The 27,817-nt window shown below is 42.6% G+C and overlaps 1 protein-coding gene across 1 annotated transcript in view; it reads left to right on the forward strand.

Annotated features, from left to right (window-relative positions):
- PCGF6 (polycomb group ring finger 6) overlaps window positions 1-27,817 on the forward strand; it is a gene marked incomplete in the record, with an annotated part of 56,984 nt that overhangs the window by 8,691 nt on the left and 20,476 nt on the right. The window contains 6 exon segments of the mRNA XM_034776271.1: window positions 1,624-1,720; window positions 2,430-2,485; window positions 4,980-5,039; window positions 6,596-6,704; window positions 17,164-17,191; window positions 21,427-21,525. Of these exon segments, the coding sequence (XP_034632162.1) occupies window positions 1,624-1,720; window positions 2,430-2,485; window positions 4,980-5,039; window positions 6,596-6,704; window positions 17,164-17,191; window positions 21,427-21,525 (449 nt within the window).

Here is a 27,817-nt window from a genome sequence, read left to right on the forward strand (position 1 = left end):
CAGGGTCCATAAACAAATCTAGTGTTCTGATGCATGGATCCAAACTCTGCATCAGTTCCACTGGGATTTCATCTTCTCCTGACTGATCGTGCTGGGGGCTCTGCCTGTCTCCAGCACTCAGGACCCTGAGCTACCACCCTGATTGAACTAACCTCGTTATCTCCAGACTGATTCTTGCTAGCATATTTATACCTGCCCCTGGAAATTTCCATTACATGCATCCGACGAAGTGGGCATTCACCCATGAAAGCTTATGCTCCAATACATCTGTTAGTCTTAAAGGTGCCACAGGACCCTCTGTTGCTTTTTACAGATCCAGACTAACATGGCTACCCCTCTGATACTTGTATTTGCTGCTTATTCCTTATTCTGGACTGAGGGCTCTTGAGTATATCTGGGAGATCAACAGAAAGTTTTTGTGTGTAGCAGGCCCAGAAATGCCTGTTCAAGATTCCTGTATTTTCTGTCAGGATTGGCCAGAAGCTGTGGTTTATTTAAATAGGTCTGGTAGCGTGGTTGAGGATCGCACTTTATAATGTTCCAAACAGCCTTTCGTCAACCAAACCTGCTACTAGAGAGATTCAACTTGTCTCACTGGGGAATAGCGACATCCTTTTCTCAGCCAACTTCTGTTGCTGACAGAGGTCCATAAAAGCAGAGAAATCAACTTATAAAATAATAGGCCAAAACTATTAGTAATTCACCACTAACTTGTAGCAGCCAATGAGGTTGTTTGCTATTTGAAATACAAGGGAAAGCTGTACAATGCCTTGAAAAGAAGAATGGGTTAGGGCAGTGTCCCCTCTAATTTTTCCCATGCATGTGTGGAACGAAAGTTTTTTTTATGTGCACTAATATGAAGGTAATGGGGGAGGGGGGGCTGAGGGTTGTGGGAGGAGAGGGATGAGGGGTTCAGGTTTGGGGTGCATAGGGGGTGAGGGCCCCAGCTAGGGGTGCTGGCTCTGAGGTGGGACTGGGGATGACAGGTTTGGGGTGCAGGCTGCTCAGGGGCTACAGCATGGAGAGAGGACTCCCCCCAGCTCTCTCTTCCTGCAGCAGCAACTGGGCTTGGGGGTGGGGAAGAGGCGCATCTCCCCCAGCCACGGCAGGTCTGTGCTAGGGCTAGATTGGAGACCGGGGGAGGAGCGCCTCTTCCCCGGCTGTGGCAAGTCCGGGGCAGATACGTGTTGAGGCCGGGGGAGGGGTGCCTTGCCCCCAGCAAGTCCAGGGCAGGTCAGTATTGGGGGAGAGGGAGGGGTGCGGCGCCTGGCCGCGGCAGGTCCGTGCTGGGGCCAGCGGGGAGAGGCATCTCTCCCCGCCGCAGCCCTGAGCCCCTGCGCAGAGCTTAATAGGCAGCTGCGCGGCCACACAGCTTAAAGAGAATTTAGGATTAGGGTTAAAAATTCACATCAAACTGATGCTGAGTTTAAATTCACTCTAATGTGAATGTCGCCAACATGTGAAAAGTTTACATAAGAATTAAATTAACTTAATTAATTTTGCTTAATTTATTTTTGTATACTTGCTGTTGTCTGAGCACTGTCTCAAGCTAATTACTCTTGCATTATCTTCAGTAAACATGTGCTACATATAATGGGCTTTTCCATTTTTTTTTCTGTACAGTCTGTAAAAGCTGCATAGTAAGACATTTTTACTACAGTAACAGATGTCCAAAATGCAACATTGTTGTACATCAGACACAACCTCTTTATAATATCAGGTAATAAGAGTATCTCAATTATTGGTATTACTGTATTTTCGTTTATTATTTTACTGTTAAAGAAACACAGGTTTAAAACATTTTTATTTACCTGTAATATTTAGATCTTTGTGTTTGTTTAGAGTGACCTGTAATCATTGATTACTGCAGCTGAAAGAACAGTTTAAAAGCTAATTCACTGTATGCACTATACTCTTTTTGTTTATCTACATTGTATTTAGTTTTGTCTCTCGTCACTTTCATTTTCTGGTTCTTGGTCAGTAGCAAAATGCTGCTAATGATGATGAATCCAAACTTTGAAACTTAATCTTCCGTTTGGTTTTGTATAACTTTAACAAAATCTATATTGCGAGCCTAAGATACTTGAGGATAGCTTTGAAAATATACTGCAGATTTCTTCTTCCTTCTCTGAAGATGCATTTTCAGCTTAAGTGGTTTGTTTTCCTGAGATGCTATAGCCGGGAACTGAACACAGACAGAGTTCGGTGCTCTATCTGTCATTTTCCTGTTGGTGTGTTCTGTGTTCAGCAATATATTTAGCTCCTCTACAACAATGTTATGATTAATCTAAGGATTTTTATATTGCACCCAAAAGATGTCAATATGTGTTACAATACTTTTTTTAATGTATTAAATATTCAGTAACTTATTGTGCGAATGTGTCCTGCCTAACTAAGGATCATTCCCTCTCTTTTTTTCTTCTTGTTAGGTTGGATCGACAGTTACAAGACATAGTGTATAAATTGGTTGTCAATCTGGAGGAGAGTAAGTCTGTTTTCACTTCATTACCACCCTGGTGTCCTAATAAATAGGAAGGACTTGAACGGACAAGCTGGTAGCCATTTTAATTCAGAACACTGTATTTCCGCATTTCAGCTCCTGAAAATGGTCAAACTTAAATGTTTTTTGTAAAAACTAGTTTTGCGTTGTCCATAAATCCTACTAGCCACACTGATTGGTGTTTGTCAGGCTGCTAAGATGCTATTACACACAGTCCATGAAAACACTGAAACTTCTGTCCTCTGACATGATGTAGGTCACCCACTATAGTCACTGTGATGGTGACGGTAATGACTAGGAGGGTGGTGAAGCACTGGAATGGGTTACCTAGGGAGGTGGTGGAATCTCCCTCCTTAGAGGTTTTTAAGGCCTGGTTTGACAAAGCCCTGGTTGGGATGATTTAGTTGGGGTTGGTCCTGCTTTGAGCAGGGGGTTGGACTAGATGACTTCCTGAGGTCCCTTCCAACCCTAATCTTCTATGATTCTATGATTCCATAATTAAGCTTTTATTGAGATTTGTAAAATCCTTATATACCAGTTTTAAGTAATTGCATTTAATTTCCAGGCCTTCTGCACAAAACTTTACACACTAACTCTCCGGGGACAATTGAATGTTCCATAATATCTTTTTCCTCACGGGTTTATTAACATTGGCAGAGGACAAATTTTAAAATGCTCCCTCTTTGAAATTTGGACCGCACAGTAACTTGTGTGGATTTTTGTATTTGTTTTTGTTTTGCTCCCTATATCTAAAGAACCACAGTTGCCACAAACTCCAGACATCATGTACACACCTGCACATTTTTAAATATAACAAACTAATTCCCCTAATTCGTCATAATCTCATTTAGGTCCACCAAGAGTAGCTCCTGAAACAGCCTGGTTCTGTAAATTACTTCAATTTTCTAATGCTGTGAAGTCCCCTATCCTGACTTACCAGATCGACTCCAGGCCCCCTCCCCACTATCCTTGATCCTATGGAGCCAGTGAGCAGTTTGGGCAGCAGGGAGCACTGCCCTAACTACAGCGACATAAGCTCTATGCCTCTTGTGAAGGTGGAGTTATTATGTCAGTGTAGCGGGCCACATAAACAGCATTGTAGTGTAGACACTGACATAATTAGGTCGATGTAAGCTGCCTTATGTCAACCTAACTCTGTAGTGTACCAAGCCTAACCTCCTTCTCATCTCATACCACCTGCCCAGCTTTGCTTTCCCCCATTCATCTGAGTGCTGCTGTGAGGAACTGGATGTGTGCATTTTGGTTGGTCGTGTTAGAACTGAAAGGGTACGTGCTGAAGAGTCTGTGAGTGTATTTGGTTGTTATGATGTTTGGGGGTAGTAAGGCATGTGAGTTGAGGCTGGTGTGGATATGAATGGCGGATTAGCTGATGATTTATAGAGTCCTGCGCAGATACACATTTATATCTGCAGCTGTAAATCAGTATCTGTGGAGCTGCAGGGCTCTACTGGGAACCACAGCAACAAAAAGAGCAGCACATGGGGCTGCCGCTCCCAGCAGCCATTGCTCGCACTGGCAGCTCCTCCGGCATGGCTGTACCGCTCCCAGCCCAGCCCTGCCCCAGACAGGAGACGCAGACCACTGCATGGAAGGGACTCCTGTCTGGGAGCATGCGAGCTGCTTGAACACATAAGCGTGACCATTGACAACTGTCGGTGAGCTTGATGTCCTCCCCAGTGGGCAGGGCTGCGAGTGGTACAGCCATGCCAGAGGAGTCTCTGGAGCGGGGTGCTGACTCTTGGGAGCAGTGGCCTGTCGTGCTGCTCAGTTTGCCACTGCGGTTCCCAGTAGAGCCCTGCAGCTCCACAGATATAAATTTGTATCCGCGCAGGGCTCTAGTGATTTATTGGCTGTTCAATGAGTGCCTTGATAAGGAATTCAGTTGAGCACTCTGAGCTATAAGCCAACAAAGGTGATGGTGTGGTGGTAATATAATAATTTTCAAGCATTGTCTGAATAAATGCATGTGACCATTTGCCATCTGGGTTATCTCTCTGGAATGCTTTGAACGCTAGTACGCATCATGGATGATCATCTACATCAGCTTGAAGCGCCATTAAAACATGAGCTCTTTTTGCATATCTACAATAACAAAAGTCCACAAACTTTTCAAAGCTGTTGGAGCAAAGTAACTGTTTCTCAGGTATGATTAAGATAAGGAACGGTATGCGGCATTTGGTACAAAAATAAAGTATTCGGTGGCAATTTTCCAAGTCCTGGTTATATTCGTTAATAGACTCTACAGTACTAACTTGTTGCACATAATCTAATACAATTTGTCTCTAATATGAAACGCTAAGGGGGCTGCTGTCCCACAAATGCCTGGGAAGCCCCTATTAATGATAATTGGAATTGTTCCAATAAATTCTTTAAGCAGTTATTGGAAACTAGACTGCCAGGTATTGTATTTGCCATAGGTAACAAAGCCAAGCTTACAATATATTTTGTATTTTTTCAGGAGAGAAAAAGCAAATGCATGATTTCTATAAAGAAAGAGGTCTAGAAGTACCCAAACCTGGTGAGTTTATAATTACTTTACTTTGGGGGAATAAGTACAGTATTACAAAAAGATACAATTTTAAATATTTCCTAACAGTAGTTAGTCTTTCTTTTTGTAATAGTGGTTCACTATTGGAAGAAATGCCACAATGATCTGAAGTCTCAGTTTCAAGTTACTGAGATTTATTTTGAATTGTTTTGATTTTGTGTGTGCTTGTAAAAGCTATATCATGACCTTTTAGATATTTAATAAAAACTAGGGATGGTCTTACAATGTGAAAATGCAACAAATAACTCCCAGTACTACAGAGTTCAGAAATGCACAGTATTTTGTCTGTGACATACTAATTGCTACTCACTTGAATAATCTTCAGTCATTTATCAGTCAAGTCCTTTTAGCTTTCTCAGCTTGTTTCTCTGTACATAAAATGAAGATTATAGTGCTTCTCTACCTTTCTAGGGTATTATGAAGTTCAATGAACTAATCAGAGACCCATCTAATGAAAAGAAAGGGTAAAAGTACAAAGTGTCTTTTCTGATACATTTATTATTTTGCGAAGATTTTAAAACAGATGTATAGAACACCTAGAAGATCATGATATGGTAGAATCTATCCAACACAGCATCTTCAAAAGAAAATTGTCCCTCACTAATCTATTGGAATTCTTTGACTATTTCAATAAAATAGTATGCATAAGAACTGGTAGGCATAATTTATTTGGATTTGCAAAAGGCCTTTGACAAAGTGTCCCTCACGAGAAGCTACTAAAGAAAATAATTAGTCATGATATGTTCTGAGGCATAAGCCAACCTCCAGCTACTGGGGTTTAGGAGGAAATTTTTTGTGGGCATGATATTCTATAATTGCCCACTACAAGGTTTCTTCCTTTAAGTAGCTGGTTCTGGCCCTTGTTTGAAATAGGATATTGGACAAGATAGATCATTGGTCTGATCCACTAAGGTAATTCCTATGAGAATGAACATAACTGAAAACATCTGAACAAATATACATTATCTTCTATCCTTCAGGATTTCCCAGTCAACGCCACCTCTTTGTTTTCAGGGTTTTAAACTCCTTGAGGTAGGGGCTGTTTTTATTTGTTGCGTGCTGTGCAGCAATAAGCACATTATCGGCACTCAACAAATAATCTAAATTGTTGTTGGATTTCAGCCTGTCCCATTGCACAATGCATATTTTGCCTAGAACCAGGAAAGATGTATGTGTGGTGTGCGTTTTTTGTCTCATTAAGCATTAATTAAGGTAAGAAATAACTTAAATGATAAGATAATTAAATTATTATATAAGATCTTTAAAGATGTTGTTAGAAGTTGAAAGATACTTGTGTAAATGACTTTTATGTCCCATTGTGACATAAACCACTGTTCAGAGAGACAGTATGCTGTATGGTAGGAAAATACCATTATTGGCACTCAGACAAAATATGTAGTTTTTAGGAACTGAATTCATGAAAGTCATAGTTGAGCTGTGTGGTTATGCCTCATTGTTTGGCTTGTATATCACATACAGTGCACTTCAGCAGCTGATATATTTTTTGGTCACTTTGATTTCTTTAGCTGTCCCACAGCCAGTCCCTGTGAGCAGAGGAAGACCTCGGAAAGTCTTGGGATCAGTGTTTCGAATCCCACCAGAACTTGACGTCTCACTGCTTTTGGAGTTCATTGGGTGAGTCAAACAAAGACCTGCAGCAAGTTGTGGAAAACTGTAAGAAAGAGTGTGTGAAATGTGAGCATCACACTTGGACTTTGGAATAACTGTAATGGGAGGGGTTTTTTTTAAAGTATCTGTCTGGTGGTGACGGGGTCCCCGGGGTGCAACCCGAGCCCTCTGTTCTGCCAACCTGGGTTGCTTCTTGCACTGTGATACAGATGTCAAGCTACAAACCTCTGACAGTCACTGCACTTACACAGCCATCCACAGGCAGGGACACGCCCAGCTGTGTTACATGAATGATCTCCCAGCCACTCATGGAACGATCAGTTTAGAGGCTCCAGCCAGTTCTCCCCAGCTCCCCAGTCTTGTACATCAGAACTCACAGAGACATAGACTGTATCGTCTTGCACTGGTCCGAAGCCTGACCAGTGTAAGTTAATGGCTTAGTTCTTCACTTCTTCATAGGACAGTGGACATGCACCAGCCTTTGTAACCTAAACTGAGATTTCCCAAGCACTTTTGACAAACTCACTGGTAAGGCTAAACATTAAAATAAGTTTATTAACTATAGAAAGATGGATTTTAAGTGATTATAAGTGGTAGGCATAAAGGTCAGAGACAGTTACCTTAAAAAAAATTAAAAGTAAACACGCATTCTAAATCCCTAAACGTTTAGTCTAAGCCAGAGTTGAATCAAACAGCTTTTCTCACCCTGACAGATGTCACAATCAGGTTACAGTTCCTCAATACATAGACTGGGCACCCTTCCAGCCTGGGACCAAACTCCCTCAGTTCAAAGTCTTTTGTCTTCCAGACATTCTTCCAGGTGTTGAGTTGGGGGGGAAGGGGGGAGAGGTCAAGTGATGATTTCTCTCTTTTTATACCTTCTTCCAACTTGCTAGAAAGATCCTTGCTGTAATGTGTGTTAGTCCGCCCCCACGGCATACGTGCCTTCTCCGAGAAGTCTCTAGGGTAGTGGATTATATGTTGATGAGCCATTAATGCCACCTGACTATTGATGGCTACTCCTGTATTGTGACTGAAAGGCTGGTTGTGGGTATTCCCAACCTCACAATATAGTTCAGTAACACATCTAATAATATTTGATAACTTCACATACAATGATAGCACATATAATCCAACAGGATATTAATGTTCAACAGATCAAGCCTTTTAAAATGATACCTCACAAGGTACCTTTATACATTATTTTCTTCCCATTTTAGAGACGATGGGTCGTTCCAGATAATTGATTGAGGCTGGATCTCCCTTTCTCTCCCTCCCCCAAACCCTGTGGTTGGCAGGACAGAAATGAACTCACGGTGATGCTATGCTGCTACTCTGACACTGGCCATTGTGGAACTTTTCTCATAACTAGGAGATTGTGACTGTACGTCATTATGTGCCCTCTGCTTGCCACAAATGATATTGTATCCTAAAGATAAGTTACCAGGAAAGGCATCCAAAATGCCGGCTGGCACTCCTAAGTTTCCTAGGGAACAAAGAAATGATACAATATGAAATGTGACTGCAATGCTAATGTTCTGGGCAGTGCAGTACGAAGCTAAATCAAGATATAGCACATAAAGATCAATCATCCGATTACAACAGTAGAGTGGCACCTCATTCAGACACTTGGCATCTGGGGTCCTACTCATGACTTGCCCTCCAGCAGCTCCCTTAGTTCAACACTGTAGACTTACCTGGCAGTCAAGTATTCCCAGTTTAACCCTCACGTGCGTGTACTGCTTTGAAGCGCAATGTAATTTTAAGAGAACCTCTCCATAGGGCACAGGCTTCTAAGCTTTGGGGCTGAAGGGCTGTTTTGTCAGCTTGCCAGGAACTTGAGGCCTGCAAGTAATTTGCCTGTGCAGGGCCAGACAAAGCAAGTGACAATTTGGTAACGAGGGAAGCATTTTTTTTGTAATATGTCTGACCCAAAACCAAGTGAGAGCTCCATTTCTCAACAATTATTATAGGCAGGGCTAGTAGCACTGCCTATTATTAAGGCTGCCCGACACTATAAGACTCTGTTTTCAGTTCCTTATAACTTTGCCAAAGCTAAATAATTTGAGAAGAAATTTTACATGCCAGGTGGTCAGGCTGATTTTTTTTTTTTTTATTTTTATTAAGTTGAGCCAAAACAGTTCACCTGTTTCTGAGAACAAGGCTGGGGAAAATCTGTTTTGCGCATGTTAGAAAAATTCTTGGTACCATGTCTTTTTAAAGCACTAGTGCCCTCATGAATCATAGAATATCAGGGTTGGAAAGGACCTCAGGAGGTATCTAGTCCAACCCCCTGTTCAAAGCAGGACCAATCCCCAGACAGATTTTTGCCCCAGATCCCTAAATGGCCCCCTCAAGGATTGAACTCACAACCCTGGGTTTAGCAGGCCAACGCTCAAACCACTGAGCTATCCGTCTCCCCCAGTGACTAGATGGGGGAAGAATAGGACTGGTTGGGCACAAAGACTGGGACTAAGGACCAGGTGAAGGAGAGAGACAGATCTGACAAGGGGCTGGGAGTGAAGGGGGATAACTGGGACTGGCTGGCCAAAGAGATTGAGATAGATAACCAGGGACAGAGGACACCAGGACAAGGAGCCAGGAAGGCAGGAGGATCCTACTAAAATTGGATTAGGAGACCAAGGAGAGAGACTAGGAGCCGTGGTTGGGGAGGGAGAGCCAGGTCGAATGAGGAGCCAGGAGGCAAGAACTGGGACTGGCTGGGCAAGGACAGTGGGACTGTCTGAGGGGAGGAGAAGTGACTGGGACTCAGACAGCAAGCCCAGAAGGAGGATTGGCTGAGCAAGGAGATTGGTGCTGGGATGAGAAGCCTAAAGAGTGGAGATTGGATCAAGGACCCAAAGGTGGGAAAGAGACAGCACTGAACTAGGGACAGGTCAGAGGGAACGAGACGGAAGGGGTAAAGCTTGCGGGGGGGGAGGGGCGGGGGCAAATGGGCATAAGTGTTTGTGCCCACTTGACACTCCCTTCCAGAGTCTGGAATGGAACCGAAGATTCCTGAGTTTCACCATAGAATCATAGAAGATTAGTGTTGGAAGAGACCTCAGGAGGTCATCTAGTCCAACCCCCTGCTCAAAGCAGGACCAACCTCAATTACATCATCCCAGCCAGGGCTTTGTCAAACCGGGCCTTAAAAACCTCTAAGGATGGAGATTCCACCACTTCCCTACGTAATTCATTCCAGTGCTTCACCAGCCTCCTGGTGAAATAATTTTTCCTAATATACAGCGTAGACCTCCCCCACTGCAACTTGAGACCACTGCTCCTTGTTCTGTCATCTGCCACCACTGAGAACAGCCTAGCTCCATCCTCTTTGGAACCCGCCTTCAGGTAGTTGAAGGCTGCTATCAAATCCCCCCATCACTCTTCTTTTCTGCAGACTAAACAAGACCAGTTCCCTCAGCCTCTCCTCATAAACCATGTGCCCCAGCCCTCTAATCATTTTTGTCGCCTTCCGCTGGACTCTCTCCAATTTGTCCACATCCTTTCTGTAGTGGGGGGCCCAAAACTGGATGCAATACTCCAAATGTGGCCTCACCAGTGCCGAATAGAGGGGAATAATCACATCCCTCAATCTGCTGGCAATGCTCCTACTAATGCAGCCCAATATGCTGTTAGCCTTCTTGGCAACAAGGGCACACTGCTGACTCATATCCAGTTTCTCGTCCACTGTAATCCCCAGGTCCTTTTCTGCAGAACTGCCGCTTAGCCAATCAGTCCCCAGCCTATAGCAGTGCATGGGATTCTTCCATTCTAAGTGCAGGACTCTGCACTTGTCCTTGTTGAACCTCATCAGATTTCTTTTAGCCTAATCCTTATATTTGTCTAGGTCACTCTGGACCCTATCCCTACCCTCCAGCATATCTACCTCTCCCCCCAGTTTAGTGTCATCCGCAAATTTGCTGAGGATGCAATCCATCCCATCATCCAGATCATTAATGAAAATGTTGAAAAAACTGGCCCCAGGACCGACCACTGGGGATACTAGCTGCTAACTAGACATTGAGCCATTGATCACTACCTGCTGAGCCCGACGATCTAGCCAGCTTTCTATCCACCTTATAGTCCATTCATCCAATCCATACTTCTTTAACTTGCTGGTAAGAATACTGTGGGAGACCATATCAAAAGCTTTGCTAAAGTCAAGGTATATCACGTCCACCGCTTTCCCCATATCCACAAAGCCAGTTATCTCATCATAGAAGGCAAACAGGTTGGTCAGACATGACTTGCTCTTGGTGAATCCATGTTGACTGTTCCTGCTTCATGATTTTTCCAGGGACTGAGGTGAGGCTGACCAGTCTGTAGTTCCCTGGATTCTCCTTCTTCCCTTTTTTAAAGATGGGCACTATATTTGCCTTTTTTCAGTTGTCCGGGATCTCCTCCAATCGCCACGAGTTTTCAAAGATAATGGCCAGTGACTCTGCAATCACATCAGCCAACTCCCTCAGCACCCGCGGATGCATTGCATCCGGCCCCATGGACTTGTGTACGTCCAGCTTTTCTAAATAGTCCTTAACCTGTTCTTTCACCACTGAGGGCTGCTCACCTCCTCCCCATACTGTGCTGCCCAGTGCAGCAGTCTGGGAGCTGACCTTGTCTGTGAAGACCGAGGCAAAAAAAGCATTGAGTACTTCAGCTATTCCCACATCATCTGTCACCCCTATTCAGTAAGGGTCCCACACTTTCCCTGACGTTGCTGCTAACATACCTGTAGAAACCCTTCTTGCTACCCTTCACATCCCTTGCTAGCTGCAACTCCAATTGTGCTTTGGCCTTCCTGATTACACCCCTGCATGCTCAAGCAATATTTTTATACTCCTCCCTAGTCATCTGTCTGAGTTTCCACTTCTTGTAAGCTTCCTTTTTTTGTTTAAGCTCACTGAAGATTTCTCTGTTAAGCCAAGCTGGTCGCCTGCCATATTTGCTATCCTTTTCTGCACTTCGGGATGGTTTGTTCCTGCGCCCTCAATAAGGTTTCTTTAAAATACAAGCCAGCTCTCCTGGACTCCTTTTCCCCCTCATGTAGGCCTCACAGGAGATCCTGCCCATCAGTTCCCTGAGGGAGTCAGTCTGCTTTTCTGAAGTGCAGGGTCCATATGCTGCTCCTCTCCTTTCTTCCTTTTGTCAGGATCCTGAACTTGATCATCTCATGGTCATTGCTGCCCAGATTGCCACCCACTTCTACTTTCCCTCCCAATTCTTCCCTGTTTGTGAGCAGCAGGTCAAGAGGAGCACGGCCCCTAGTTTGTTCGTCCAGCACTTCCACCAGGAAGTTGTCCCCAACACTCTCCAAAAACTTCCTGGATTGTTTGTGCACTGCTGTATTGCTCTCCCAGCAGATGTCAGGTGATTGAAGTCCCCCATGAGAACCAGGGCCTGTGATCTGGAAACTTCTGTTAGTTGTCCGAAGAAAGCCTCGTCTACCTCATCCTCCTAGTCTGGTGGTGTATAGCACACGCCCACCACGACATCACCCTTGTTGCTCTCGCCTCCAAACTTAAAGACTCTCAACAGGCTTTTCTCCAATTTCATGCTGGAGCTCTGAGCAATCACACTGCTCTTTTATGTACAGTGCAACTCCTCCATCTTTTCTCCCTGGCCTGTCCTTCCTGAACAGTTTATGCCCATCCATGACGGTGCTCCAGTCATGTGAGTTACCCCACCAAGTCTCTGTTATTCCAATCACATCATAGTTCCTTGATTGTCCCAGACTTCCAATTCTTTCTGCTTGTTTCCCGGGTTTCTTGCGTTCGTGTACAGGCACCTAAGATAACTAGCCGATTACCCTGTGTAATTTGCCCCCCTCCCACACCCCCTGTTCCCCTGCATTTTGCATTTAATTATGTAATCTCATAATATTTCCACAGGACCCCTGCATCATTCAACACACAGGATAGACCATGCTTTAGGAATGAATTAGGGGTATGTAGTGAATTAAGCACATCTGTAGGACCCGTTGCCTCATTTGTTGCAGAAGTTGAAAGGTGTGTGGTGAATGAGATGGGATTTCAGGAAGAGACAGGGTGGCATCCTGGTTAAGGCAGTTGAATACTGCCCTGGTAAATTGGATTCTATCCCTATCTCTGCCAAAGACTTTCTCTGTGAGGCTGCACAAGTTACTTAAAAACATCTGTTCACAGGTGGTCACTAGTTATTTGTTCCTTGTTTTTCTGGATGCCTGACTGAAGACCCAAGAGTCTGATTTGCAGAAGTGCTGAGCAGTCACAATGGGAACTGTGTTTTGAACATCTGAAGTACTATAGTGTGCCATCACGTCTTGGGTGTCTCAAATTGGGCACCCAAAATTTGTGGGTACATTTGAGCTTAATCTCTGTGCCTCAGTTCCCCATCTGTAAAATGGGGCTAATGACCCTTCATCTCACAGGAGCGTTCTGAAAATAAATTAATGTTTTTGAAGCATTTGGATCCCATAGTGATGAGCACCACAGAAAAGTCCATGAGGAAATTAGAAATTCTATGTGCAGAGCAAGGTCTGAATATATTGTAGTAAATAAAGCTTGGGGCCACATTGAACAATGAGAAAACAATATATTGAATAGACAACCTTAATTCTGGTCTCTCCTAGCTTTTGAGTGATTGACTTTGCAAACTTAATAATGTTCCTTTATCTCATATTTTAACGTGCTTCTCTATCATAATCAGTGTGATATAACAATATACGTTCCACTAGCGCAGTCCATGCAGGTTCCCATTGACTTCAGACCCTTCCCATTGCAAGATTGGAACCTAAGCTTGATAGAAAACATTGCTGTCTTATACCACAAGGTGGCAGAGACAATCTGCACAGAGCGTAAAGTGACAAATGGGTACCTTTACATTCTTTCCAGCTCAGATGGTACATTGACAAATGTTCACCTTTCTGGATATATAAAAATGTAATTGGTAACTTGCAACTTCTTAAAAACTGAAATACTGTTTTAGCACAAAATGTCCTTTAAAGGCAACACATCAATGCTACAATTTTTTTGAAGGAAAGATATGCTTTTGAGAACATAAGTAATGGTTAATGACTATATAGAAAGCTTCTTGACACTGTCTGGCCTTAACTGTAAAATAATTTGCAGTTTGGGTTAATTTTAGAAAAGTAAATCTATTTAAATTAGCCCCTGTTTAAGGCTATGACATTAATTTTTTTCTTTGATTCTCAGCAGATGCATTTTTCTTTTATCAATTTAAAAGGACCTTTGTGAGGCAATTTAGATCCCAAATCGTGTGTGTATGTGTGTGTCTTGATTGAATTTCTTTTTCCGCGGGTTTGGTTTTGAAGCTTCCTTTCGAGTGTTTGCAACTCAAACATAATAGTTTTATGCAACACTTCAGTACACAATGTGAAACTGACCAGTTTGGTTTCATTGACTATACTGAGTGAAGTACAAAAAGTAAGTAAATAGCAAAAAGAGTGAAGACTTAAACTAAAGCAGCAACAACAAAAACACTCTTTTAGGTTCAGTAATCTAAGGAACCAGTAAGAAAAATAACAGCAGTAACAAGGAACGTTGTTTTTTTTTTGGTTTTTTTTTTTTTTAGGTGACTGTCCTTTTTTTTTTTTTAACCTTTGCTCTTAGGGAGATGTTTAAGACTTGCAGATGTTGTAAAAAATGTTTTGCTTTCCTCTTCAAAACTTAACATCAGAAATAACTTGCCCAGGAAATAGAGGGAGAGATTATGAAGTCTCAGCGACTAAAGAAAACTTTAAAAGGGTTGGGTCAACCAGCCAGAGTTTTTACATTAAAAATTTGCTCCCGAATTACTTGTATCATGTTCTCCGAGCACGTGAAATGGTTAAATATTTTCTGCAGCAGTGGAAATGGATCAGAGAGAGCCACCCCTGGAACGGAAATGCTTATCACCATCTTTTTTTTCTTTTCCTTCTGATAACTTTATTCTTCAGTCCCTTTTAAAATCATTCTGACTGTACTCTCCTGTCCAATCTCAGACACACGTGCAGACAACGGATAAAGTGAGGCATTCTGGAAGATAAAATTCTAGCCTGTGCGATTCTGTCCCCACACCTAGGAAAAAGCAGCTAATCTTTTAAAATACATTTCAGCAGCTGATTGTAATGCTGGTTTTATTCAGCTGTCTGTCTCGTGGCAGACACATATTGGAGATGGTGATACCTAAATATAGCAATCTAAAGCTTCACGCTAACACTTGGTCCGTGTAGGCATTGCAAAGACATTTTTCTCTGTTGCGTGTATGTGGTCCGTAGCAATTCTAGTCAATAAACATTCAATGGGCAGTGCTTGATTCTGCTTCTTCCAAGACAAACTAAAAGTGCTGCGTTATTTCTCTTACAAATCCTTAGTTGACACACAAATAATGAGACCTGAGGAAATGGGCATTGTTCATGGTGAAAGCCATCCTTTTTAAGAGAATTTTTAATAGGTAAAACTCTGTTGGCTTGTTTTTCCTGTGTTGAACTGTTAGCTGGAATTCTTCTCTGCTCCACCCTCACCATCTTAATTTTTTTAATTAATGGAGATATCCCATCTCCTAGAACTGGAAGGGACCTTGAAAGGTCATCAAGTCCAGCCCCCTGCCTTCACTAGCAGGACCAAGTACTGATTTTGCCCCAAATCCCCAAGTGGTCCCCTCAAGGATTGAACTCACAACCCTGGGTTTAACAGGCCAATGCTCAAACCACTGAGCTATCCCTCCCACCTAAATCTACAATATTGTGCTGTTGTCCAGACATACTCCCTGGACCAGATGATCAGCTGGTGTGTTAACCAGTGTAGCTCCATTGAAGCCAGTGTAGCTCTTGATTTACACTAGCTGCAAATGTTGCTCTGTTTGGGGGAGAGGGGGTTGGCCAATTCTTTTTTGCTTTCATCTGAAGCATTTGGTATTATCCTTCTTTCCTAGATAGTGTCTGCACTAATCAACATATTTGTACTATTCCTGGGGAATTCTGCGCCATTGTGCATGTGCAGAATTCCTGTCCCCTGCAGATTTTTTTTTTCTCTGTAGAATATAGATTCTGCTGGAGAGGTGCTGCAGCTACACCTTTTGCCCACCGGGGGCTGCTGTGGCACCAGAATAGAGGCCAGCCAACCATCACAGAGGCTGCATTCCTCACAGTGGGGCCAGATGAGGAGGCACAGGACGGACAGAGAGGGGCACACAGGGTTTCTGGGGTTGTCACAGACTGGGGCTAGTGGGGGGACAGACTGGGGCATGAGTCAGGAGCTAGTAGGGTGACTTCATTGAGCCAGGGGCTGAATGGGTTGGGGGGTTGCCGGGCCACATGGGGATGGGGAGGGGGGAGTGGATGCAGAAGGGACACATGGGGACAGGGACGGATGTGCCTGCCTGAATGGGAGAGACTAAGGGTCTGCGTGGGGGAGGCTCCCCAACTCCCTAACAATTCCTCACCCCCTCGCCCCCAAAAAATCCAAAACTGTTCCATACTTCTCCCACCCACACCCAGGTTCACTGCCAGGCTCCTTCCCAGCAATTACTTCCCTCAGCTCCTGTTACCCTTGACTCCCCCAAACCTTTGCACTACTTTTGAGGGGTGCGGGAAATATGTTTCTGTATTGTAGTTTAAATGAATTATTACTCAAAGTTCTGTATTAATATGCCTAGTAAGGAATCTATTTGTCAAAAAATATATATCCTGGATCTTTTTTTTTTGTCTGTATTGTTAGACATACTTGCTGACAGGTATTTTGAAATAAATTCTCAGAATAACTGAAACTGGAATGGTTATATTGTGTTATTTTGACAAAATATACAGAATTTTAAAATATTGTGCACAGAATTTTTAATTTTTTGGCAACACATTTTTTATTTTTTTGGCGCAGAATTCCCCTAGGAGTAACGTACTCTGAAAGGTCAATGCTTAGGCCCAGAGATCTGTACAATAGTATGAGGTGCTCTATCAATACTATTGAGCACTGTCTGTTAGGAGCTTAGATACCAGTGATAAGCACAGTCTAAATACCTAGACAGCAATGTTTGTAACCTTTGGAAGACATTTTTATTTTTCTAGTTATCCATGCTATTTTTTTGTTCCAGACCACTTCTAAGAAAGTTAGTGTTATATCTGATAGTTTACAGTATATATGAGATTTGAGTGTGTTATTCTGGCTTATTGGTTTTCTTTTCACTTCAGAGTGGCAGATTTAAATATGAAAAAGATATACAGGGTTTATTTGACAGGAATGCAATAGAGGAGAAAAAGGAACAACTATATAAATGCGATCTATTTGTATTTCATTTATCATTAGGAATTCAATTAAAAGGAAATACCTTGGTTGTGTTTTTTTGGTGTGGTTTTTTTTTTTTAAGGGTATTTAATGCACCAAAACTGTGTGGTATGATTGTGGCTTATTGATTATAGTAATTTTGAGGTTGCTAATAACCATGTCGCTTAGAGATATTATTGATTGTTAACTTTTCTCTTGTCTTTCAGAGCTAATGAAGGCGCAGGGAATTTTAAGGTATGGATGTGGCTTGAATTTATTTTCCTATACATTTCATTTGGGAAATTTGTATAACTTTAATCCTAATTGAATTTAGCTCATCTGGGTTTGCCTTGCACTAGAAGTACACCTGGACACACAATCTGGAGTTTACCCAGTGGAGTATAAAGTGATATTGGGCTACATTGTACTTTAAAATCCATCATTGCATAATGTCAAAGGGCGTGGCAAGAATTGAAACTACAAAGACAGGAAAATAATATTTTAGTATGGGAGAATGGAACATAATAAAACTGACTAGTCTTGCTTGTTGCTTCAGGCTCTGTCTCTGGGGGACGAGTGCCCTCGTTGTCTGTGCCTTTAGTTGGAATTCTGCCCAAGGGAGTAGTCGTGCCCAGAATATTGCAGTTTTTTGGGGTTTTGTTTTGTTTTTAAATCTCTGATTTGTTCTGGAAGAGGTAGTTTATAATGTGTGTTTGTGTACTTATCAACCAAGAGGTAGTAGTCTTGAATTCTAATGTATAACCGCAGGAGGAAGATGGAAGGCACAAAAAAATATTTGTGCATATTTGCTAGGCAGCTAAATAGACTTCCCTGGTCAGTTGCTAGTTCACTCTCATCTTGATCTCTCTGTTAAAGACATTCATCTCTTCTGTGAATAGAGGTTACTGAATTGGAAAAGAAATATAGCTCTGCAGTATTGCAATGTAGAGTGAATGAAAACTTGTTCCTACTGTGCCAAATCGGTGTAGTGTCACGATGTGAAACTGCCCATCTCTTGCTGCCTTCTCCAGAATTTGGCAGGCTGTAATTAAGGATGTGCAAAGTGTATAATTTCAATATGTGAATAAATACCTTGGAAACAGGCTCTATTCAAGCCAAGCAATAGAAAAACTTTAAATTATGTAGTCACATATTACATTTTACCTTTTATGGCAGCAGGATGTTAGGAATAAAAGGCTGTGGAACCACACAGAGTAGCAGATTGTAAAAAAGAAACTAAACATGGGTACGTTTAGCATTGAGATATGCAATCTTAATATTTACGAATGGAAGCAAACAACATTTTACTAACATATTACATATAAATTGTCTTAATTCTTTCCCATCCTTTCTCCTTTGCCTCATCTTTATTTTTAGCTGGGTTGATTCCTGTCCAGACTGCAGGCACAAATCTGAATAGGTGCAACGCAGGTGCAACTACTCACCTTTGTTATGATTTATTAATCATTATGATAGAGCTTAATCACCAAATCACCAACTGAGAACAGGGCCCCACTGTACTGGGCACTCTACCAACACTGAAATGAGATTGTCCCTGTCCCAAAGAGCTAAGCTGAGCCTACAATTGAATTGTGAATGTAGATTTTGTGAATGAGAAAGTAATCTGCAGAGAGAAGGCTGTCTTCCTGAAAATATCTCCAGCCAAGTTGCTTTCTCTACATTGTTCTCTCCGCCTCCGGGTGGTTTTTCTCCTCCTTTTTTGTTTCCTGCATTGTTTCTGCCCCTTACTGCTGTTTCACCCTCATTCTCTTTGCCTTCGATTGATCCCATCTCCCCATCAATTCTTTGCTCAGCCTTCTGGATTTGAAGAGGTGTACGTGGTTTCATGGTAGACGTAACATTAGCTTACACATTTAGTTTAAAGCAATTCAGCCATTTTAATGGCACAGAAAAAAAATTCCCATTACTGAAAAATGTCCATATGAGATGTATATTTGTTCCCTATAATAAAAACATTTGTAAGGGGCACTAAAAAGTCTAAAACATTAGAGGGAAATAAAAAACATTTACTGAGGCTGATGTACATGCACAGTGAGCACCTTCTATAAGGAGTTTTCCCTCATTTTCATTCTATGTTTCTAAGCTATGCAGATGGCACCTCTTAGTTCATATAATGGCTTCAGAGGAAGCTGTTCAGATGTAGGCACTGAATACAGATTAACTCCCACTAGAGTTAAATGCATTTTATGTTATTAATACACATCAACAACATACATTACTTAGGTATTCAGAGATTATGCAAACCTCAGCTACATCTGTCACTTAACCTCCTGATGTGTAGTTTCAGAGCCAAATAGCGTGTCAGTGTCAGGATTTTTCCCTTTGGGGACAGTACAGTTTGTATTTCTTTAGTATTGAAATTGGGGGTGGGAAATTAGGAGTCAAATCAAATTTGACCGAAAGGTTAGGTTTCATGAAACGTTATCTTACAACACCTGAACTGGTCCATGAGAACTTGTTTGAGCTGAGAGAAACTGCAAAAATATTGCCTATTGCATAGGCAATAACAGGTTTTGATTTTTAAAACACCTTTCTATTTTAATAATCTAAGATGGTGTTTGTGACATGGGTAAGGAAATGGATTTTTTTGTAACCTGATCCGACCCCTTTTTAAGCCATAAATACGGGGTTCCAGTAACATTCTGACTGAAACCGAGCTTTAATTCAGAAGTCTTCTACAAACACGGAGTTCCAGGTTCTGCCAGCTTTTATTCACCATGCGCTGTATTTCACAAGTCGTCCCACTGGTTCCAGTTGGACTGTTAACAGACTAAGATACTAACATGGATGAAGGTGGCAGAATTGGGCCCTGAATGATCTCAAAGAATCACCTTCAACTCCCTTGAATACCTTTACTGGTTGTTTTTCTACATCACTTTCCACTTCCTTGCTATGTCATTAATAGGCCCCCATTTACTTCTCCACTTTCATTTCCTCCTCTTCCCTCCCTCCCCCTCCCCGTGCTCTTATTCCGCTCCCCGCACTACTTCCTTTCTCACTCTTGGCTTCATGCTTTTCTGCTTCTTCCAGCCAAGCTAAATCTCCATGTTCAAATCTCTCCTTCAGACCCATTTTTTGTGAAATCTCTCTACCTGGATTCCCTATCAGCATTGTCCCCTAATCACCTTCCTGCTGCATTATTCTCCTGTATAACTGAGTTAGATTGTGAGCTCCACCAGGCAGGGGACTTTTTTTTTTAACATGTTTTGTGTGTTCTATAAACAATGCTCCCATTCGTGCTGTACACCAAGCTACAATAGCATGGGCCAGCAAAGTAGTTCTGACTCTGTTTCTGACTTCTAGGCGTTGTTGTTTGAACATGCTAGCTAGATTATTACAAGTGGAATAAATATTTGTGTCTGTGACTTAAGTCAGAGTAGGTTGGCCCTTCCTGTTCATTGTACTCTTTGTATTGGGAATATGGCTTGGCTAGTAAATCACAGCCGTCCATAATTTAATGTAAAAAATCCAATTAATTAGGACAAAGGGAAATCCATTTATCATGCTGAGTGCTGCAGTCTGTTCTGTCTTTGTGTCTCTTCTTTGCACCCACCCAAATCATCAGGCAGCTGTTTAGCATTTTATCTGTGGGGGAAAAAATCCTTAAAAAAAAAAAAATCTTCAAGAATGGCATAATAAACGTTGTGTTGTTACAGTCCTCCCCATGGAAATACTTGGAAATGACAGTAAAAGCCTCCCAACCAGTCTAGCCATTGTATTCCCCGCTGTGACACATTATGTTGAAAATGATTCTGGGATTCAGAAAGTGCTAATCTAGCCACAGCAGAACTGAAACATCACTTATAAGAGGCTAAAAAAAAAATTAGGCTGTGTGGGCTGGGAAATACCACCGGGTGTTATTTTCTCAGTGTAGCTCTGAAGTGTGTCCTGAGCTCATTGGCATGACCCCCATTTTTTAAAACTTCCTCTTGTGCCAGTGGCAGGCAACTCCTTTGCTCATAGATGAAAAGAGGTATTTAACATACTGCATGATAGCAATTTAATGTCTATGCTGTAGTAAATTATGTACAGCATTTGTGCTGCCCGGTAGGTAAAAAGGAAATTGGCACGCAAACTTGGAACTCCATCCTGCTCTCGTTGACGTCCGTGTGGGTTTTTGCCCTTGATTTAGATAGGAGCAGGATTGGACCCAGGAAATCTATTTATTAATTTGTATATAGTGCCTTTCATCCCAAAGTGATCTAGAAACAGGGCAGAGAGGAACTCAGTCCGAGGTTAGGGGTCTGTTAATGGAGTGGATGGGTGAGGTTCTGTGGCCTGCAATGTGCAGGAGGTCAGACTACGTGATCATGATGGTCCCTTCTGGCCTAAAAGTCTGAGTCTAATTCAGCCATCCTCAGCTGTAGTGTGTGGGGCGTTTGAGCAGGGGCTGGAGGAATCTTCTGTAGAGAACCCTAGGTGGGAACACTCAGCATTTTTAAGTCGCTTACCATCTGCTCTTTCTGCAGCCATTGGAAAAAAAGTTTGTGCGAGTTTCAGGAGAAGCTACCATCGGCCATGTGGAAAAATTCCTGCGAAGAAAAATGGATCTCGACCCGGCTTGTCAGGTCAGTTACAAGAGAGGCATTCAGCCCACGTTAGGGTCAAGACTTTTTTTTCTTAATATTTCAAGTGAGTGATGTATTCCACGGCTGCTGGTTCACTCTGATCATTGCAGTACGTGTCCGGCAAACAAGGCTGGCACATAGAGCATGTCTACGCTGCATCTGGAAGTGAGCCTCCCAGCCTGGGTCTACAGTCTTTTGTTAGCGGGGCTCTCACTAGCATGCTAAAAATAGCTGTGTAGACATTGGCTCTCAAGCCTGCGCAACATCAAAGCAACGTCAATACAGCTGTTTGTTAGCGCGCTAGTGCAAGCCCCTCTAATGCAAATCTGTCAACCCAGGCTGAGAGGCGTACTGTCAGATACTGTGTAGACTAGTAGTCACCAAACCTGGGGACTCTCCCAGTCGATCGCGATCTGCAGGTGCGGTGGCGCAGCGTAGCGGCCTGCTGCTAAGACAGGCTCCCTGCCTGCCGCGGCCTCACACTGCTCCCGGAAGTGGCCAGCGCGGCCCCAGGGTGGGGCAGGGGTAGGGGTCTCTGCGCGCTGCTTCTGCCTGCAAGCACTGCCCCCGTAGCTCTCATTGGCTGGCAACGGGGAACTGTGGCCAATGGGAGCTTTGGGGGCGGTGCCTGCAGAGAGGGGCAGCGCACAGAGCCACATGCCCCCTGCCCCGAGGAGCGTGTAAGCCCCTTCCGGGAGCGGCGTGGGGCCCCAGCAGGCGCCGACCAAGGTAAGTGCCGCCCGGCAGGAGGCTGTACCCCAGCCCTGAGCCCCCTTCTGCACCCCAAGCTCCTGCCCCAGCCCTGAGGCCCCTCCCAGAGCCAGCACCCCATATCCCCTCCTGTACCCTGAACCCTCTCCTGCACCCTAAGCCCCTGCCTCAGCCCTGATCCCCCTCCCAGAGCCAGCACCCCTCACCCCCTCCTGCACCCCAACACTCTGCCCCAGCCCAGAGCCCCCTCCTGCACCCAAATACCCTCCTAGAGCTTGCACCCACCCCGCTCCTGCACCCCAATCCCCTGCCTCAGGCTCAACCCCGAGCCCCCTCCCACACTGCAAACCCCTCAGCCCCAGCCCAGAGCCCACACCCCCTCCTGAACCCCAGCCCCCTGCCACAGCCCAGTGAAAGTGAGTGAGGGTCGGAGAGAGCAAGTGACGGAGAGAGTGGGGCAAGGAGTGAGCAGGGCGGGGCTTTGGGGAAGGAGCGGGGCCTCTGGGAAGGGGCAGGGTAGATACGGGGTTACCCTTAAATTCCAAAAGTGATCTTAAGCGTCAAAAGTTTGGAGACCACTGGTGTAGACATGCCCTTAGAGTCCAGAGGCAGAGCCATAGTATTCATCTAATCCAGTAAGCAAACCCCTAAAAGCTGTGAGTCAGTACCAGGGGATCATACAAGATTTAACTGTCCCCACTCAGTGGCAGCGTTTTTTAAATTTTCTGATAATATTCCCAGCATATCACTTGAATTATACATGGTGCTTGACCGTAGGTGGAGTACATTCAATAAAAGCCCAACGGCATTGCAAACAAAAGGCACAGAGGGAGGTAGAAGGGACCGTAGGAGGATATGAGAGCAGAGATACAGGCAGGAGTCGGATTTAGGTGAACACAGCAAGGCTGAACTGAATGTTGAAGGTGGTTCAAGAAGATTAGAGGGTGATGAGGGAAGATGGTGATTTTGAAGGGGTGGGGTGGAATAAAAGGTGTTGTGTCTGTAATAGAGGAACACTCAAAAGTGGTGCACAAGGATTTAAACACCCAGTTCTCATTGATTTCAGTGAGACTCACACAGCTAAAACCCCATGCAACTTTTAGGAAATGAGGAGTTACATAATGCATAAATGATCCATCCAGCTGATGACAGGTAACTGGAAAATCCAGCTGCTGTTGACTAGAATAGGCAAATAGCAGAAATTAAGTGATGGTCTTGGAGTTCTGTTTGTTTGTCTCAGATATCTGAGACATTTTTCCCCTTTTTAAGGCAAGAAAGCGTGACTGTTTTTTTTCCAGCACTGAGTCTTTATTCACGCTGCTTGCTGTCCCGTGGTGACAGTGCAAATTGGATATAAATTATTCATCCTCTTGCAGAAACACCCTAGTTACAATTACTGGTTTCCTCTCAGTAAGAATGTATGTAGCTTCCCATTATAGATAGTGCTCTTTGGGAATCCTAGGTAAATAACATTTTTCTTAGATGCGGAGTCAGAGAGAAGCCACAATTCAATTCAGAAATGGATGGTGCTTTTTTATTTTTATTTTTTATTTTTTTTAAAAGGTATCATACTTTGGGTCCTAGTATTCTGAAGTGCTGGGCACCCACAGCTCCAATGGAAGATGCGGGTGCTCAGCTTTGAAAATCAGGCCGATGCTGTTTTACAGACTTGCTTCTAATCCTGCCAATCTAAAATTCTTCTTTTAGAGTTTAATATGTTGTTTTTCCATTTCCTGTCTCCAAAACTGTGTTCTAACTGTGTTATCCGTTGTAAAATAGATGCCGTGTTTCACCCCAGAATTAGTTGAATTTCCCGTGAATACGCTGATTTCTGTATACAGTGTTAGCTGACTGTTTATCAACTGGACTCCTACAGCCGCTGTGCAATAACTAACGCACCTGAAAGGGCTGACAAAAAACATCTTTGCATGGTGTGCCACGGAGTCTGATAGCTGTGTGAGCTATTTGAGTGCCTAACATTTATTTGTCCGTATGCCTGCTGCTCTAGCATTAACTGATTGCTTTGGGATATCTAGGGTTGTGTTACCTCATTGTCTGAGAACCCGTATCAAACACAGCGTCCCACTTTAACTGCGGTGAGTCAGTAGAGATGAACGCTTATTTCTAATGAAGTGTGCTCAGCGCTCATTATAATGGTCTGAGATGAGTTAGAGTGGCCAAACTCTCTTGAAATATGAGTTGAACTGGGTTGGCCCTGTTCACACAGACAGGACAACAGAATTCAACATCATTTGAAGCATGGCACTACAGGGAGCTGATGCTGATACCCATTCTCAGACAGTGCTAAAATTGTGTGTGTCTAAGTGTGAAAGATACTCTGTGAAATCAGATTCTATCCTTGGTCATCTACCTTTAGTAATGTAAACAACTTCCCCATCCTGCTATCAGGAGCAAGAGGGATGTGTTCATTCTGTTCTCCTGTAAGGAAACCAGAGTTGATTTCTAAATTTATAATTCAGTGTCCCACATTTATTTACTAATGAGATAGAACTAAAATATTGACTCTGAGCATCTTTTTCAATCACAATTCCATACTTTATCCTCCTCTCTGAAGTTTTAACTTAATGTATATTGCTAGTTTTTTTACACGTTAAAAAAATCCAAGTCTACTTAATCATGCTCCTGCAAGCTTCAAAAACACTTCTTGTCATTTGTTTTAATTTCTTTCACTCGTCAAAGTCCCTCTCAGCCCTCCTGATTCCCATCTTTCATTTCACCTACCATAGTTGGTGCTTCTTTCTGTTGCCTTCATGTGGGCTGCATTTCCATTTTCTAAAGGATACCTGTTTGACTCAAACAACTGCTTGAGCCTTACCATTTAACTATATTGGCTTCCCTTTTTGTTTAGGGGTATACCCATTTTCTGTGGCTGTACTATAGAATGCTTCGTAACGGCCATGCTGAGTTTAAGGATTTTTAATTTCCTCACTTCTGATTTGAAGGCTGTTGATTGATTGTCTTCCTCATTTTGTATTTTTATTATTAATTCCCCCTTTCTAAAGTCTAGTATGTCAGTGCAAGTCATTGGTATGATTCCTGTCCCCAAAATGTTGAACTGAATTATATTTTAGTAGGATTGTCAAGCGATTAAAAAAAGTAATTGCAATTAATCGCACTGTTAAACAATAATAGAATACCATTTATTTAAATATTTTTGGATGTTTTCTACATTTTCAAATATATTGATTTCAATTACAACACAGAATACAAAGTGTACAGTGCTCACTTTATATTTATTTTTGATTACAAGTATTTGCACTGTAAAAAAACAAAAGAAATAGTATTTTTCAGTTCACCTAATACAAGTACTGTAGTGCAGTCTCTTTATCATGAAAGTTGAACTTACAAATGTAGAATTATGTACAAAAAATAACTGCAGTCAAAAATAAAACAATGTAAAATTTTAGAGCCTGCAAGTCCGCTCAGTCCTACTTCTTGTTCAGCCAATCGCTCAGACGAACAAGCGTGTTTACATTTGCAGGAGATAATGCTGCCCATTTCTTGTTTACAATGTCTCCTGAAAGTGAGAACAGGTGTTCTCATGGCACTGTTGTGGCTGGCGTCGCAAGATATTTATGTGCCAGATGCATTAAAGATTCATATATCCCCTCATGCTTCAACCACCATTCCAGGGGACATGCATCCTTGATGATGATCGGTTCTGCTTGATAACAATCCAAAGCAGTGCAGATTAATGCATGTTCATTTTCAGTATCTGAGTCAGATGCCACCAGCAGAAGGTTGATTTTCTTTTTTGGTGGTTTGGGTTCTGTAGTTTCCTCATCGGAGTGTTGCTCTTTTAAGACTTCTGAAAGCATGCTCCACACCTCATCCCTCTCAGATTTTGGAAGGCACTTCAGATTCTTAAACCTTGGGTCGAGTTCTGTAGCTATCCCTAGAAATCTCACATGGGTACCTTCTTCGCGCTTTGTCAAATCTGCAGTAAAAGTGTTCTTAAAATGAACATGTGCTGGGTCATCATCTGAGATTGCTATAACATGAAATATATGGCAGAATGTGGGTGAAACAGAGTAGGAGACGTACAATTCTCCCCCAAGGAGTTTAGTCACAAATTTAATTAATGCATTATTTTTTTAAACAAGCGTCATCATCATGAAAGCATGTCCTCTGGAATGGTGGCCAAAGCATGAAGGGGCATACGAATGTTTAGCATAACTGATACGTAAATACCTCGCAATGCCAGTTACAAAAGGGCCACGTAAATGCCTGTTCTCATTTTCTGGCGTCATTGTAAATAAGAAGTGGGCAGCATTATCTCCTGTAAATGTAAACGAACTTGTTTGTCTTAGCGACTGGCTGAACAAGAAGTAGGACTGAGTGGACTTGTAGGCTCTAAAGTTTTACATTGTTTTGTTTTTGAGTGCAGTTATGTTAGAAAAAAATCTACATTTTTAAGCTGCACTTTCATGACAAAGATTGCACTACAGTACTTGTATGAGGTGAATTGAAAAATACTATTTCTTTATCATTTTTACAGTGCAAATATTTGTAATAAAAAATAATATACACTTTGATTTCAATTACAACACAAAGTATGTATGAATGTAGAAAAACATCCAAAATATTTAATAAACTTCAATTGGTATTCTATTGTTTAACAATGTGATTAAAACGGTGATTAATTTTTTTAATTGTGTTTAAATTTTTTTGAGTTAATCGCGTGAGTTAACTGCGATTAATCGACAACCCTATATTTTAGTCATTATTATTTAGTGGCTCAACTATAGTTCTTCATGAACCAATTCCCATGTGTTACTTATGGTTTGTCTACACTGTAGTTAAAAACCCATCCCCATGCCAGCTGACTCGGGCTTGAGCTAAGGGAGTGTTTAATTGCGGTGTAGACATTCGGGCTTGAGAGCCCAGGCTCTGGGACCACCTTGCATTTTGCTGTGACACTGGGAGCTCTGTGTGGCTCGAAAACATGTCTCTGTCACCAACAGAAATTGGTTCAATAAAAGAGATTTCCTCACTCACCTCGTCTCAGTTACGCTGAGGTCCTCTTGCTTTGCTAAGCTTTCTGCTTCACCATCTTTGCTTTTAAATGTCTGTCACTGATTCATGGATATGGGGGGGGGTTATATTTTGGATTTGTGCTTCTTTTAATGTAACTCCTTTGCCTGACTCTTTGTGACTTTTCCAGCATGTCTGTTTGAAACCTCTAAAAAGAACCTGAAATAGACCATCACTATATACAAATGTCACAGGCTTTAAATCTCTTATTTTGGGCCTTACCTGGGCTACAGGCAAGTGCGGGTCCTGTTGAGAAGCTGGGAAGCTGCCCTTGCCAAAGCTCCCATTAAAAGGCCAAAAGACACTGAATTTCACAGTCTCATCACTTTTATGTGTAGAAAACTGTGACTGGCACAGGGATGAATCTGGCTTTCCCTGGGCCTCAGGAAGGTGTGATTGGGGAGGGGAAAAGAAAAAACCTCTTTCTTTATAAAAAGAACAGGAGTACTTGTGGCACCTTAGAGACTAACAAATTTATTAGAGCATAAGCTTTCGTGGACTACAGCCCACTTCTTCGGATGCATAT

The sequence above is a fragment of the Trachemys scripta genome, chromosome 7, assembly GCF_013100865.1.
Source record: "Trachemys scripta elegans isolate TJP31775 chromosome 7, CAS_Tse_1.0, whole genome shotgun sequence".
NCBI lineage: Eukaryota > Metazoa > Chordata > Testudines > Emydidae > Trachemys > Trachemys scripta.